Source organism: Aphis gossypii, chromosome 2 (assembly GCF_020184175.1).
Source record: "Aphis gossypii isolate Hap1 chromosome 2, ASM2018417v2, whole genome shotgun sequence".
Lineage (NCBI taxonomy): Eukaryota > Metazoa > Arthropoda > Insecta > Hemiptera > Aphididae > Aphis > Aphis gossypii.
The window spans coordinates 54,536,382-54,550,784 of NC_065531.1; the positions used below are offsets into that span (position 1 = coordinate 54,536,382).

Sequence of the window (14,403 nt, forward strand, 5' to 3'; positions counted from 1 at the left end):
GAAACAGTTATATATAAATATTAAATAGTTAAATCTTATAATAATTAGTAGTATTGTTGAAATACTATTTATTATTTTTTCAGTAAGTAGTAAACTTGTAGCTAAATAGTTGGAACATAAATAATAACATATTTATGAAAACATTAGAAATAAGTCTGAATTTATTAAATTATAAAACTGTGATGCATAGTGTATACTCATTGTATTTAATCAAGGACAACATTCAATTATTTTAACACAAAATTTTAAATATTTGATAATAAATATAGAATAATTAAATACAAACATATTTATAGTACAAAGTAGGTGATTAATGTCCAAAGGATATTATAATGTTAATAATTATAACATTTTAAATGCATAGTGTATTTTAGTCGCATAAAATAATAAAATAAAAATAGTATGGATTTTAAGCCACATATATTGTTTTATAAAAAACTATAGTGTGTAATGCCTTGGGAAAAAAATGTAATTAGATTTTCAATTGTCACAATATTTATGAATTATATTATATACACAAAAATTAACACTTTACTTAATATACACACTATGGGTCTTTATGACCATTTTCTTCTAGCTTAACTAATCCTAATTTTTTAGCTTCAACTTCGTATACTAGAAGTCTCCACATTTTTACAACAAACACTTCAGCTTCTTCGTCAAGTACCATCTGAACGTCATCGAGTATAGCTTGAGGACTGCTTCCAGCTAATACTTTTGAACATATAAAATCTACCAGTGTTGGCTCTGGCTCACCAATATATTCAATAATTTTTTTATTTATCCATGGCCTAATTCGTTTCTCCATCAATTGGTTATCAACTACAGCCCAATCAAGATGAAACGAGAACAAGTCATCTTTATCGGTAGGAATGCGTTCAATTAACTGACGAATACTCTTTTTCTTTTCTTCGACAGCTTTACTTTCTTCTTCTTTTTTATCAGTGTAATCAAGAGGAACCAATTTTCTTTTCTTTGGCCTAGGCAATTCTTCATCATCATTGTTAAATACATCTTTGACATCCATTCTTTTCTTAATCATTAAAGTTGTAGGAGCCATAGGCGCAAATTCAGGTGGAGGTGTTTGAGACTCAACACTGGGTGGTGTAGCTGGCTGTTGCGGACTGGGTGTTAATGCCTTCTCCATAATATGTCTCTGGCGTTCTTGTTCATTTTCTATGTTTTTCTGATTTTCAATTTCTTTTTCAATTTCCATTTCATAGCGTTTTAATTTATCTTTTTGTTTTTCTGCAACATCAATTAATAATTTGGGCTTATACATTTCTTCTCTGGCTTTTAATACCTTGGCAAATTCTAATTCTGGATCTTTAAAATCACTGTTATATATTTTTTCTCGAATAATTTCCAGTTCATCTTTCTCTTTTTGTCGATCTCTTCCATCTTCTTCTATTTCTTTTTCACGCAGTTCGATTCGTTTTTGCAAATCTCTGCCTTTATAATACTTCTGATCGTCTTTTTCATCATCATAATCTTCTAAAAATTCTTTAAGTTTTTTGGCATTTCTTTCTCTTTCTTCTTCTATCATTTGTTTTTTAGCACGTTCTTTATGTAATTCTTTTTTTTTTTGATTTTCTCTGATTTCCCATTGTTTACGTTTTTCTTGATATGCTGCTTCTCTTTCTCTTCGTCTATCATCTTCTTTTTTTAACTCCAGCTCTTCTTCTTCCATTTCTTTTTCTCGTAATCTATTTTTATCGTAGTGGCCTCTGCTTTTTTCTGGTTCTTTTTCTTTACGATTTTCTTTGTCAATACTTTTTTCTCTATCTTTTTTTTCTCGTTCTCTTTCTTTGTCTCTTCTTTCTTTCTTCTCCCTGTCACGTTTATCTCTTTCATCTCTTTCTCTTTCTCTTTTGTCTCTTTCTTCTTTTTCTTTATCTCTTTTATCTCGTTCTTCTCTACGGCGTATCCTTCTACTTTCTTCAGAATCTGGACTATCTGGGGTTGCATGTCTTCCATTTAATTTTTCTTTTTCTTGTTTCTTTTTTCTTTCAAATTCCTTTTCTTCTTCTCGTTTTTTCATGACTTCTCGAAATTTGCCTATTTCTCGGGTAATTAAATTTTTCTTTTCATCTTCATTTGGCACCATATCAAATCCAACACCATCAACTATGCTTGGTTTGTCTTCTTCTTCATTTTGTTTACCTTCTTTGGTCATTTCATCATTGTGCTCTGTAATTATAGTATTTATTCTTTGTCTACAGTATACTTCAAATTGTTGATTTTCTTCAGAATCATCAGCACCTTTTTTTTCTGCCTTAAACTGGTCTAATGTTTCTTGTGCTTTTGCATCTACTTTCACCACAAGTTTTTTACCAGCTACCTCCATATCATGTAGCACTTTAATGGCACGTAACGCAGCTTCAGCTCCATAATATTCACAAAAACCAAAGCCTTGTACTCGCTTCCAAGAAGCAATATTTCCACAAGTTGCTAAAATGTGTCTTACCATGGCATCAGGAGCTTTTTCAGAAATGTTTCCGACAAATACAGTAATGGGTGGTTCTGAAGGTGTTGGTGGACGGAAATTTTTCCGAGTAGCGCGTGGATTAAATCGCGGAGGAGCAGAGACTACATGAGGTGTTACAGGTACAACTAATGGAGCTTGTTGCATTGGAGACCAAACCATGGACTGTGGCATTGGAACACTAGGCACAGTAGGAGTGAAAGGCATAACTAAATAATTTGGTGAAGTTGTTGGTAAAAATCCAGCAGAAGAAACAGAAGTATTCAAATTTGGATCATCCATTATATGTGAAATAATTAATGCTATAAGATAAACAAACAATAAAATTAATATCAATGAAGTTATTTTAAAGAATATTATAAAATACCATCATGATATATCTTACCAGTTCTTCATTCGTTTAATCACCACGTAATATAACACATTAAATTGTTTTGACACAAATGTAAAGTTAAAACGGTAAATTATATGACAAGCTTGACTAATTTGAATATCTTACAGTAGTCATTAAATTAAATACTATGCGAGTATACAACTATTTAGTATTTACCCTTATGCAAATAAAACACACTTTTTAGAAGAAAGTAATTTTATGATAAAAGTATAAAACAAATTAAATTGTAAATTGATAACAATGATAATGTTTGTTGTATTTATCAAGGTGTTTATTTCATGGAAGAGTAACTAAAGTCCACTTAATTTCAAAATGTATTATATTTATAATATATAATAAAAACAATAAACTTGTTTAATTTTGATGAATTTGTGTTAATTATTTCAAATAACAATATATATATTGAAGTGAGTTTTTATCTCCCTTTAACTTATCTCGACTAGACTGTATTACATTGGTACACCCAGATATCTATACTATAGTATAGATATCAGCTGTGCATTGTTGGTATTATAATTAACTAATATTAAAAAAACCATCAATCATCATAGATAATAATTTTAATAAAATGTGTATTATATTATAATATACAATAATAACAATTTTAAGAGATTAAATATTTCTCATTAAATAAATTATTATGCATATATATTATTTATATTAAAAGATAAGTAACATGAAATATGGAGATAAAACAAAATTCTCAATACAGAAAAATTGGAAATTTTTACAAAATTAATAATCTTTCATTAAATATATTGTAAATGCTACAGAAGTTTCACGGTATTATAATATTATTTATCTATTTTACTTAACAAATACATCCTTTAATGCTACCACATAACGTATGTCCTCCGCAGCCACCACAACCACCACAGCCACCGCATCCACCACAGCCTCCGCATCCACCGCATCCACCGCATCCACCGCATCCACCGCAGCCGCATCCACATCCACCGCCGCCACAGCCTCCACAACAGCAGCAACAACCACCGCAACCGCAACCACCACCACCATTATAACCACAACCCCTACCACCTCCATCACCACACTTTACATTAACAGGTACATGGCAAGTCTAAAGAAAAAAAATTATAGATAGATAGACGTGGAAAATCATTACAATAAATACAGTAGGTACCAAAAAATTAATAATATAAATAAAACATAAACTCACTTGAACAACGATTACGAAAATTACGAGTAAAAGATTTATTGGAAAAATTTTAGATTTCGACATGTTTTGAACAGCGAAAATTGTTTACAAGAGTATTGAATTATTATAATAGCAGTAAGTATGCCTAATAAACGTAAAATGAAATTATAATATTGCTCGTATTCAATATAATTCTCGTATATATTATTATATATCCGTCTAAAACAACGATTTGACACACATTTAAATAAAATGTTTTGTTTTAAATTTCCATGAAATAAATATTATTATACGGTTACCATCATTTCTGCACGATTCGGTAGTATGTTTTGAAAAACATAGAACATAATATTCTTATTTGATTTTGAGTTCGTGCTTCAAATGTACTACAACATATTATACACATTATTTTGTTTGAATCTGATATCAATAAAATATTTCAAGATTTTTTTTAAAAATAAAAAGAATAATATTATAAGTACAGTCTGTAACAGTTGACACAATGAGCATACCTATATACTATATACTATATAGGTTAAGAGTTAAAAAAACATGAACATAATTTGATAAAAAAATCCACCCTGTATAGCTACTAGCTGATCTCACTACCACTTAAGTTTTAGTCACTTTTGACGATTACCTGATATGGTCCAGACCCTAAGTTTTTAATTAAAGGTTTTTTATGAAAAGTTAACATGTACCTATTGTAACCTTTAATAATAATGCTTGGCTATTTCATTAAAGAGTTATATTAGTATTTACTAAACATTATAATAATTTCCTAAATATTTTATATTATTTATAATTTAAATTTTAAACATTAAAAATTTCCACATTTTTTTAAAAAAATGTTCGATTTACATAAATATATATATATATATATATATATATATATATATATATTATATAATATGTATAATAATAACTTTTAAAATAGTAGCTAGTAATGACTAGTTAGAAAAATTTGAAAATGTATAATATAAGCGACAAGTCCTTTTATGTTAATCTTATAATAACCAAAAAATATCAAAAATACATAGGTATCTACGCACAACTTTTTTTTATTTTTATTTTTTTATTGATCTTAAAATACTCAATGAAAACTTAGTCATAAGTATATGATGTAGATGCATTTTGTTATTCATATATATATTTTTAATAAACTAATTTTTTTAAAGAATAAAAGTAAGTTTTTAGTATATCTTAAAGGTTTAGTCCTAGAGCTTGACAGAATTGTTTTGATATGTGGAATTGGTTGCGGTATACCTAATGTTAGTTTTTAACAATTGATGATGATGTGATTACTGGTTAACAGAATAGAACATTACAGGAGTCACATAATACAGGTTCGTCTTAACTTATCAAAAAGTTGTGAGTAGAATCTTTTCATATACATATTATATGTCAAGCTTTAAAATTTTTACAAAATAGGATATTTTAACGAATAATAATGATCACAGTTGTTTTGCGGTACTTTAAAAGATGTTATCTGTAAAAATTTGTTTATTTTTAATCATAAGTGAATTTATTACCTATGTTTGTTATTATTTATTATCTACTAAAGGCAGGTACACACAGACAATTTAAAAACATTTAGATTAACTTTGGTTTAATTGATTGATCTAAATATATATTATAGTAAAAAGTAAATTACTATAATAGTATAAATTTTATTTAATGTTTTTTGAATACCCTTCCACTATAAGGAATGGTTAGAAACTGTTTCTTTTTTTTTTAATAATATTGTACCAATGAAATTGATGATTTTATAATTTATTTTAATTTTTAATTTAAAAATATTTTTACACGAAAGCACCTCTGTTATAACCCAGTAACTTGCCTAATTTATTTGGTACTCAGTAACCGTAATGATTTAAAAAAAAACCAATAGTTCAAAAACGATGTAATATTTTAAAATATATCATAACCCCACAGAATATGATAGAGAGTAACAATATAAAATTATTCAATTATTATATTTATTTAATATAATATAGTTTTCGAATCATTTTTTTTTAAATTATTATAGTTTGTCAAGGGTCAAGTACCTACTCAAGTTTGATCCATGGCCTATAATTTTAATTTTGTTTTCATATGTAATTATACTAAAACTAATTTTTTTTAGTTTTTATTTTGAAAACAATTATATTTTTCATTAATAGATTTAAAATAATTTATTGCATTTAAAAATTATAATAAATTGAAATTTCCGAGTTATACTATAGCATAATTTTTAATCTTTTATGCTGCATTTATCTATTCTGTGGGTCCCTGCTCTTCTTACAATTTTTTTTTGTATTAAAAATAAAATCGTCTATTTTGTATACATTAATTTAATACTTTTTCCATTTTTCCCTAATTTACCTATGTTTATTAATTTAGTGTCAACTCATGGTTCCTCTTACCACTTTTTTTGAAATGTTATACTATCATTATTCAAATAAATTTATTTTTATTCTTTAACTACTATTTTGATTTGATCTCTGAATAATTATCCATTGTTGAATAGATCGTAGAATGTAGTTAAGTATATTTCTTTGGTTTAAATCAGAATAGGCTACAGTCTCCAGCAGTTCAGTTTCTACTACAAATTGTAGTATTGTATTTACAATACAAGAATTGTATGAATTAGCGGGTTGCGGGTAAATACGCTTATATGCAACTTATTAAAGTATTCATGAAATAAACGCTGCGAAAATATCACTGGTAATATTTCATATTTTAAATAACATAGGACAATTAAGACATAGGTATAGCAACAGGTATTATGAAATTATATACATATTATATTGATTACCAATTAATATAAATGGTAAAAGGTGATGTGTCAAAAACATATTAAACCATATAAATATTGTTTCAATAAATATATATTTAATACAATCTGCACATTTGATACAATTAAAGTATACACGAAATGTACAAAAATCAAAGACTAGATGAAAAAGTATTTTTAATTTAAATAATTAATTATTTACGAGTTGCTATACTTTTTATACTTCTGTACAAAACAATATCAGTTAAAAATAATAAAATCTTTTATTTTGTTAATAATTTTCATATAGTATTATAATATTATGATTCATATAATCATAATACTCAAATTCAATTTATATTTATACTAGGTATTTATTATAATATTGTATATATTTTTATAAATTCGGTTAAAATATCAAATAATAAATATAACAAAAATAAAAAATAAATTATTGATAAATATTATTTTATCCTTATTACTTATTGGTTATTACTTATGAAGTTATAAATTATAATATTATATATTATAATTTGAAACTAATTATTATTTATTGCAGAATTTTGTATTAATAAATATAAGTATTAAGCTATTCAACTGCTGTATGGATCTATTATATTCAATATATTAGGAAACTAGAATAGTAAAAGAATAATATAATTTATAAATACTAACTTAACTTAACTAAATAAAATTTAACTTTATTAATAAATACTTTTAAACACAACAATATAATATTATTATTTACAATTTTTTTTTTTTACTTTTAAAAAGATTTATATTAACGGCTGAAGCTTAATTGCATTAATTGATTCTCTCTCATTCAGCAGTAGTTATTTTTCTTATTTTCATCTTTTTTCAGTTCAATATAACTATAACAAAATTGTTTAATACAAATAAAAGTATTTAAATAGGTAACTAAATCACTGCTGTTATAACTTGTATAGGTACAATGTACTTATTATTATACATTTATACGATTATAAATTATAATTATATTTATTTTATTATTATTGTTTATGCAGTCTCGTCTAATTGGAAGGACAAGGAGTGCACTTTTTGTATGTTTTGTCAATAATTCCACTAAAAGATCCATAGTTTGGAACACGTTTGGGAACTTCAGGTACTTGCAACTGATAACCGAAATTTTTTAATGTTTGTTGACATGGTCCTGATGGATTGTTAGCAACATACGAATAAGATAATCTATATTGTTGGAGCAATAATTGAGTCATTAGACATAGGATAATAGTATATTTTTTTCGGCGCAAATGTGTAATTTATTTTTAAAATGATTCAATATGATAATATGTATACTTTGCAGGTAATGGTTGAGCATTAGGTGGAACTTGAATGTCATACGAAAATCTACCGTAATCACAAGATGAACCACCGATGTTGCCAGTCGGTTGCCTCGATTCCGACGGACAACTTGTATCTGTATTTTGAGCACTGCAATAAGGATATGGGAAATTTGTAGAACAAAGCGAATTCTGGAAAACGATAAATATTATTATAGGCATAAAGTAAATAATAATTAAAACTATTATTATTTTATGTTAGATTATTATTATTATTAGATACCAGATAATTTTGATAGTTCATAGTGTTCATACAGGAACACATTGGATTTGGGAAATTGTAAGAGTTATCTTTTGAAAAACCACATATCGGACAATAACACTAGAAAAAAAAATCACAACATACATATTAAATATATATGAATTAATTTGAATTTTATTTTTTATTGAAGAAAATACACCATTATTATCATGTAAATATGTACAAACACTGCACATTTAAGTTCTCTATAGTATTTTGCTTTGCAATTTTATAACACAATATTGTCATAATAATATTATATATACTTGGATAATGTATAGTCCTTGAGATCGTTTTTTGTCAAAAATAATATATACACCGTGAAACACGTATTTTTAAATTCAAACCAAACACAATTATGAGGAGTTTACGGATGAATAAACTTATATAAATATTATATTATATGTATAGGTAGGTACTCAATTACTCATGTATATTTTTTTTATACATTTACATATTCAATCTATTTTAATCTATTTTTTTATAATACATTTTATAAAAAGTCTCTAACCTTTCCTTACACTAAACTACTAAAGTAGTAACTAGTAAGTACCTAACCAAGTTTTTAAGTTTAAAGCCTGTAACTACAATAATTATTATTTGTTACCTATATAACTTATATATGTGTGTATTGTGTATATACTTACCAATCCCGAAGATGATACATCTATAATCTGTAACAGTTAAATATTTATTTTAAATTTTAATTACAATAATAACTAAAATTTATTAGGGATATAATTTACAAGTATAAATATTGATGTTTAATTATATAAATAAGTATCTATTATTACCTGTACAGTAAAAAATACCATAATAGATATTTCTATAATGCTGTAAACACGAACCATTTTCACGCAAATGTAGTCAAAAAAGTAAATAGATATATTCGACTATTGTAATATAATTGCATATAATATATAACAATTTTTATATATAAGGCTGTATTGTGGCCAAGGATTTCCAAAAAATCGTTTGTTATTGTTTGTACTCATATTATTATTGTTTAGTCGTTTTGTGTTTACAATAACGTAAATCCTAATAAACCTCAATTTTGTTTTAGTTCAATAATAATTTAACAATTTTTTTAAAAAAAATATATCACGTATTCAATAATTTTTCCTTGATCAATATATTTTTTTTTATTTGTCCAACTTATTATATGGGCGTTCGACGAGAAATATATAACATAACTTACTTAGACTTGTATTTCTAAATATATTTTCAAACATTTCCGTATCATAAATGAAGTACAAAAATAGAAACATGAAATTTTGGTGGTTTTTAATCCTTGTATGCTTCATGTGGTTGAGTACTGGACGTGGTGCTGTAATTGGTCAAGATCTCTGTAACTGTCAACCTACATTAGTAAGTATTGCTATTTTTTAAGTTCAAAAGAAATAAGTTTGAGTACCTATTCTAACATAAATATGCAATATAAATTTGATCTTTAGATTAGAACACCAAAAATATTAATTCCTAAACCCGCTCAACGTATCATTTGTACTAAAATACCGGGTGCTCAAGAATACACACCAATTAAAAATGCTTGCACATGTGTAAACACAAAGGTAAGTTTGCACTTTGCAGTACCACAATATACGATGTATATATAAATGAAGCAAGCTGTTAATAGTATATATATATAAATGTAGTAAAATATACAGATAACTCAACATTGAAATTTAAAAAGTTGAATAAATACATTTTAGGACTCAATTTAAAGTTTAATTTTTTCCATCTAAAGAAATTAAAATATTAACAAATTTTAATACGCAACTCTTCTTATTCAGACTTATAATACTTAAAAAAAAAAAATTAATAAGTGTTCTTTGGATGAAATGTAGAAGAACTTATAAAAAAAAAGTTTAAAGCCAATTGTTTATTAATTCAGTTCATCAATATTACATTAAATTAAGAAATTATATATGTATAATATACATTTTAATTGAAAATTGAAAAAAAATTCTTTAAATACTTACACTTTTTATATCTGGAAAATAAAAAATTAAAGTTATATTATGGGAAAAATTCTTTATGCTGCAGGAGATACTTAAAAAACTTTTATTTTCGGCACTCCGCTTAAAACTATTTTACATTTATTAATTCTAAGAAATTTAGTCATACTCAAATAATTTATTTGTTGTTACTATTGTTATAACACCTACAGTACCTATAAAAAAATGATTAAAAATATAGTATGCCACGCATATTCACAGGTGACGCCGGCCTCGTTGACTAGAACGGATTGCACTAATCCGACTCGGGTAGAGAGTTGCAACGACGGTGGCGTGGACGCGGCACTGCCTTTGTTCGGCGAACGAGGTGGTGCGTTTTTCCCAGAAATCGCGTGTGGAGCAGCCTCGCCACTCGCCGGAAGTCCGGTGTTTCAAGACCCGCCCGGCCCGAACGGCATAGACGAACCAGCGGCGGATCTGACCGGAAACGGGTGCTGTGGCAGTGGCCCACCCGCGGCAATCGCGGTGGATCCTGTGTCGCTGATGCTGGCGCAGGCCGAAGCTAATCGGTGTCGGGGTGACGTGCGCGAAGGACGTCTTGCGTTCGGTCAGGTCGCCATGCCGAGAGATGCTCTGCCGCCACTGCGGACCGTGCCGGATGTCAACGAGGAGGGTCTTTATGCACTTGACAAGGCTATCGTCGAGCTGAAGACGTGCAAGTCACGGTTCGAGGACGACGCTACCGCATTGGCGACAGAAGCTGACGCACTGCTTGCATTGGAGGACGATGTCTTGCAACCCGCGGACGATGCCGGACCTGTATTAATGCTACCCAGTTACGCAGACGTTGGTTACCAGACCGAAACGCCATCCTGCTCGCCACTGGTGGTCGGTCCACTCTCGAAGCCCGATGTGTGCCCGACAGTGTACGAGGACAGCGGCGCGACGCTACCACTGACGGATCCTAATAAAGGACACTCGTCGTCGGGGTGTCGTTGTAATAGCGAGAAGCCACAGTGCTCGTGTGGAAAGTGCTCATGCGGCAAGTGCTCGTGTGGCAAGTGTTCGTCTGGCAAGTGCTCGTGTGGCAAGTGGCATTAACCATGGCTGCAACTAAATGATATTTCAATAATAGTAAAATAATTATTTTGTTCACACTTTATTTTAATATGAACATGGACGCTCATCGGTAAAATTTTAGGGGGGGAGGTCAAAATAAAAAAATTCTCAAATGTAAGATAGTAAAGATTTAATGTTATTTTCATATATCATTGTAAATACGCCAAATTTATTTAACTACAATAATAAAATAAGTTCATAATTATTTTTGCTCAGGAAAAGGCAAGTGCTTTATCTTTCCTCCCCCCTAATGGACGCCTATGAATATGAACAATACACCCAGATACACTATTTAAACTATGCAGACATATTATTCATACTATATACACATACACATACATATACATTATACAATGTATATAGTATATATAGAGACAAATGACCAGTCAATTTTTCTAGCGTATAACGCTCAAAATTAACTCTAGTTAAGATAACCGTGAACGCCAGTCAATCAAAATATAATGTACATCTGAATATATATAACAAGGTAAATGTAAAATTAGATATACCAAAGGTATTGTTTGCTATTATAGAATTATGTTTATGCGGAAATATATATATATTTAAAGTATAATATAATAATAATTATAATTATAATTATTTATCATGTATATCACTCCTGCAGTTTGTAGTCATTATTTTGTGCATTTTTTAAGACTTAAGATTGAAATCATTTAATTTAGGGTCCTTTTTCACGCACACTTTTATGCCAACAATATTATATTGTAAAAATAAAATTAATTTTTAATCATATACCTTTATCATGGGTTCAACTTTATCTGTTAAAAAAAATTGACAACAACAAGTATTGGAAAATACCTAGATAAGTTATTTGAATAAAAACTGATTAATTTTTTTCTTTACTAGATCATTTTAAGATCATTTTTACTGATATTTATCTAGTTTTTTAAACGTAACTATCTAGATATTTATTTTAATGAACTACAAAATACTGTATTATAAATAAAAAAAATTATTTAAAATTAAAATTAAAAATATTATTTATGTTTACATGTTTCTGTATACCTATTACTCGGAAAACGATTAGCATGGTAAGATTTATTATTAAACGTTCACGAACGTTTTAGATAATATAATTGTGTAAATAATTTTATTAATTTTAAATACTTTTTGATCTATGTACGAGCTAAGTGCAAATAAAAATGTGCAATGAAACAATCTGTTGGGTTCATAATAATACAAATAATAAACATAATACGGTGATTTTGAAGCCATTGTCTTAACGATATTATGGATAACACGCCTACACGATCTGAAGATTTCGTGATTCGTGACGTTTAGAGAATAGGTTTAATAACTCAAATAAGACGTGTTTATATGTACTTATCCAAGTATCTCTGTAATGTTTAAACTTTAAACCTTACAGTGTATATCTTTGACACAGAAAATTTACAGTATTCGGGTAAATAGGTCAAATATAATTATAAATAATAATATTATCACGATGAACGAAGTGTGTTTACTAAATGTTTAAAATATGAAAACTCTAAAAATCTAAACTATATATTGTGTGTTTTATTCACGCTTTTTTACAAATAAATTTTTAACAATCAATCTTTCAATATTCAACGTAAAAATAAAGAATACAAATTATTGATTTTATTTAAGTTTAATATTGATTACTAGCATTTAAATTGTTTACACAAAAATTATATATAAGTGAAAAAATGTAATTATTGACTAAAAATTTTAGACGCAGATTGGCCCGATAATAATGAATATATATATATTTTTAACTAGTATGAAAAGTAGTACATACGACATATTTTTATTTATTTTCATTCTTCAAAATGGTATCTATAGTCATTAATAACTTGGTCAATAAATAAACACTGTAAAATCATACACAATTAGAAAAGAGGCAGTATTATGTTTTAAAATAAGATAATTTTATTGTACATTACACAACATAATCATTCAGTTAATCAGGAATTATTAAAAATCACGAATTTTCGGTCAAATGAATTAGATCTCACAGTTTTATTACTTTTGTCTATTTCGTATAGTGTCATTTAAAATGAATTAATTTAAGAATATTTAAATTAAAATACGACGAAGACTATTGAATAAAAGTAAATACATATCCCCTCCGAGCTCATACAATCAATAAATTAGGCATTTTACAAATGCTTTTCTACGCGGCAATGTATCTATATTGCCTATACTTTGCGCCATTTAATGCGTTATGATCTATAACTCTTTGCTCAAAATAGCAAGATGCGAATTTCAGATTTTTTTTACCTACTTCGGCAAAGACGATTATCGCATACCAGCTATAATACTCATGATATCACTACGATTTATCATTTTTATTTGACACGATTTGTTCACACGCGTTTATCATATCAATACATCATAGATCGTACTTCATTATTTTTGCACCGAGCAACTTTTATACAATTTTTGATAAATAATTTCGATACGAACTATATCTATACGGCTATACTACCCAAACTAGTAATTATATTTTAGTATAGTAAATATTATTTTACAAAAAATAAATACGTAAACACGCAGGTCTGACACATACGAAGTATAATAAACCTATCGCTAGGCATTAATGTGTATCGTTATTGTGTGCAAAGTATATAATATTATATATTTTAATTTAAAGTACCTATTACGACATTATTCGGTACGGTTTTTCATGCACGCATCGATTCATATATAACATACACGTGATTGTTTAATGTTTTTTTTTTTTGACGATCGTGCGATTTCGGACGATTTACTGAAAAAAAAAACATTGTTGCCGGTAAACACGACGTGTTTCCAAATCATAAAGTAAAAAAAAACAAAATATTGAAATTTTACAAAAAAAAATACGTAATAATACGTCCTACGATGTACCCGGGGGAGAATGGCGGAAGGTACGCGGGCGGAACCTCGCGGGCGGTCGTGATGCGCGTACAT

General features: G+C 27.8%; 4 protein-coding genes across 4 annotated transcripts; 1 reads left to right on the forward strand and 3 right to left on the reverse strand.

Moving 5' to 3' along the window:
- Positions 1 to 403: 403 nt before the first annotated feature.
- On the reverse strand, positions 404 to 3,072 carry LOC114131582 (RNA-binding protein 25). The gene is made up of 2 exons (XM_027996834.2): positions 2,871 to 3,072; positions 404 to 2,787 (listed from the first exon to the last, which is right to left on the reverse strand). The coding sequence occupies exon 2, from the start codon at positions 2,765 to 2,767 to the stop codon at positions 548 to 550; it is 2,220 nt and encodes a 739-aa protein (XP_027852635.1). The 5' UTR covers positions 2,768 to 2,787; positions 2,871 to 3,072; the 3' UTR covers positions 404 to 547.
- Positions 3,073 to 3,690: 618 nt separating this feature from the next.
- Positions 3,691 to 4,225, reverse strand: LOC114131593 (chorion class high-cysteine HCB protein 13-like). Its single transcript, XM_027996851.2, has 2 exons — positions 4,057 to 4,225; positions 3,691 to 3,957 (listed from the first exon to the last, which is right to left on the reverse strand). Exons 1-2 carry the CDS (start codon positions 4,117 to 4,119, stop codon positions 3,691 to 3,693), a joined length of 330 nt encoding a protein of 109 aa, XP_027852652.2. The 5' UTR covers positions 4,120 to 4,225.
- Positions 4,226 to 7,393: 3,168 nt separating this feature from the next.
- On the reverse strand, positions 7,394 to 8,744 carry LOC114131592 (uncharacterized). Its single transcript, XM_027996849.2, has 3 exons — positions 8,375 to 8,744; positions 8,108 to 8,283; positions 7,394 to 7,996 (listed from the first exon to the last, which is right to left on the reverse strand). Exons 1-3 carry the CDS (start codon positions 8,414 to 8,416, stop codon positions 7,822 to 7,824), a joined length of 393 nt encoding a protein of 130 aa, XP_027852650.2. The 5' UTR covers positions 8,417 to 8,744; the 3' UTR covers positions 7,394 to 7,821.
- A 426-nt stretch (positions 8,745 to 9,170) lies between these two features.
- Positions 9,171 to 12,089, forward strand: LOC114131586 (uncharacterized). The gene is made up of 3 exons (XM_027996839.2): positions 9,171 to 9,760; positions 9,847 to 9,963; positions 10,612 to 12,089. The coding sequence occupies exons 1-3, from the start codon at positions 9,638 to 9,640 to the stop codon at positions 11,449 to 11,451; spliced, it is 1,080 nt and encodes a 359-aa protein (XP_027852640.2). The 5' UTR covers positions 9,171 to 9,637; the 3' UTR covers positions 11,452 to 12,089.
- The last annotated feature ends 2,314 nt before the right edge of the window (positions 12,090 to 14,403 follow it).

Excerpts from the sequence above, each read along its gene's own strand:
- LOC114131582 (XM_027996834.2), bottom strand. The coding sequence starts at position 2,767 with ATGGATGATCCAAATTTGAATACTTCTGTTTCTTCTGCTGGATTTTTA.
- LOC114131593 (XM_027996851.2), bottom strand. The coding sequence starts at position 4,119 with ATGTCGAAATCTAAAATTTTTCCAATAAATCTTTTACTCGTAATTTTC. Across the intron at positions 3,958-4,056 it reads TTTTCGTAATCGTTGTTCAA|ACTTGCCATGTACCTGTTAA; the intron begins GTGAGTTTATGT and ends TTTTTTCTTTAG.
- LOC114131592 (XM_027996849.2), bottom strand. The coding sequence starts at position 8,416 with ATGTGTTCCTGTATGAACACTATGAACTATCAAAATTATCTG. Across the intron at positions 8,284-8,374 it reads TGAACTATCAAAATTATCTG|AATTCGCTTTGTTCTACAAA; the intron begins GTATCTAATAAT and ends ATCGTTTTCCAG. Across the intron at positions 7,997-8,107 it reads GCTCAACCATTACCTGCAAA|ATTATCTTATTCGTATGTTG; the intron begins GTATACATATTA and ends CCAACAATATAG.
- LOC114131586 (XM_027996839.2), top strand. The coding sequence starts at position 9,638 with ATGAAGTACAAAAATAGAAACATGAAATTTTGGTGGTTTTTAATCCTT. Across the intron at positions 9,761-9,846 it reads GTAACTGTCAACCTACATTA|ATTAGAACACCAAAAATATT; the intron begins GTAAGTATTGCT and ends TTTGATCTTTAG. Across the intron at positions 9,964-10,611 it reads GCACATGTGTAAACACAAAG|GTGACGCCGGCCTCGTTGAC; the intron begins GTAAGTTTGCAC and ends GCATATTCACAG.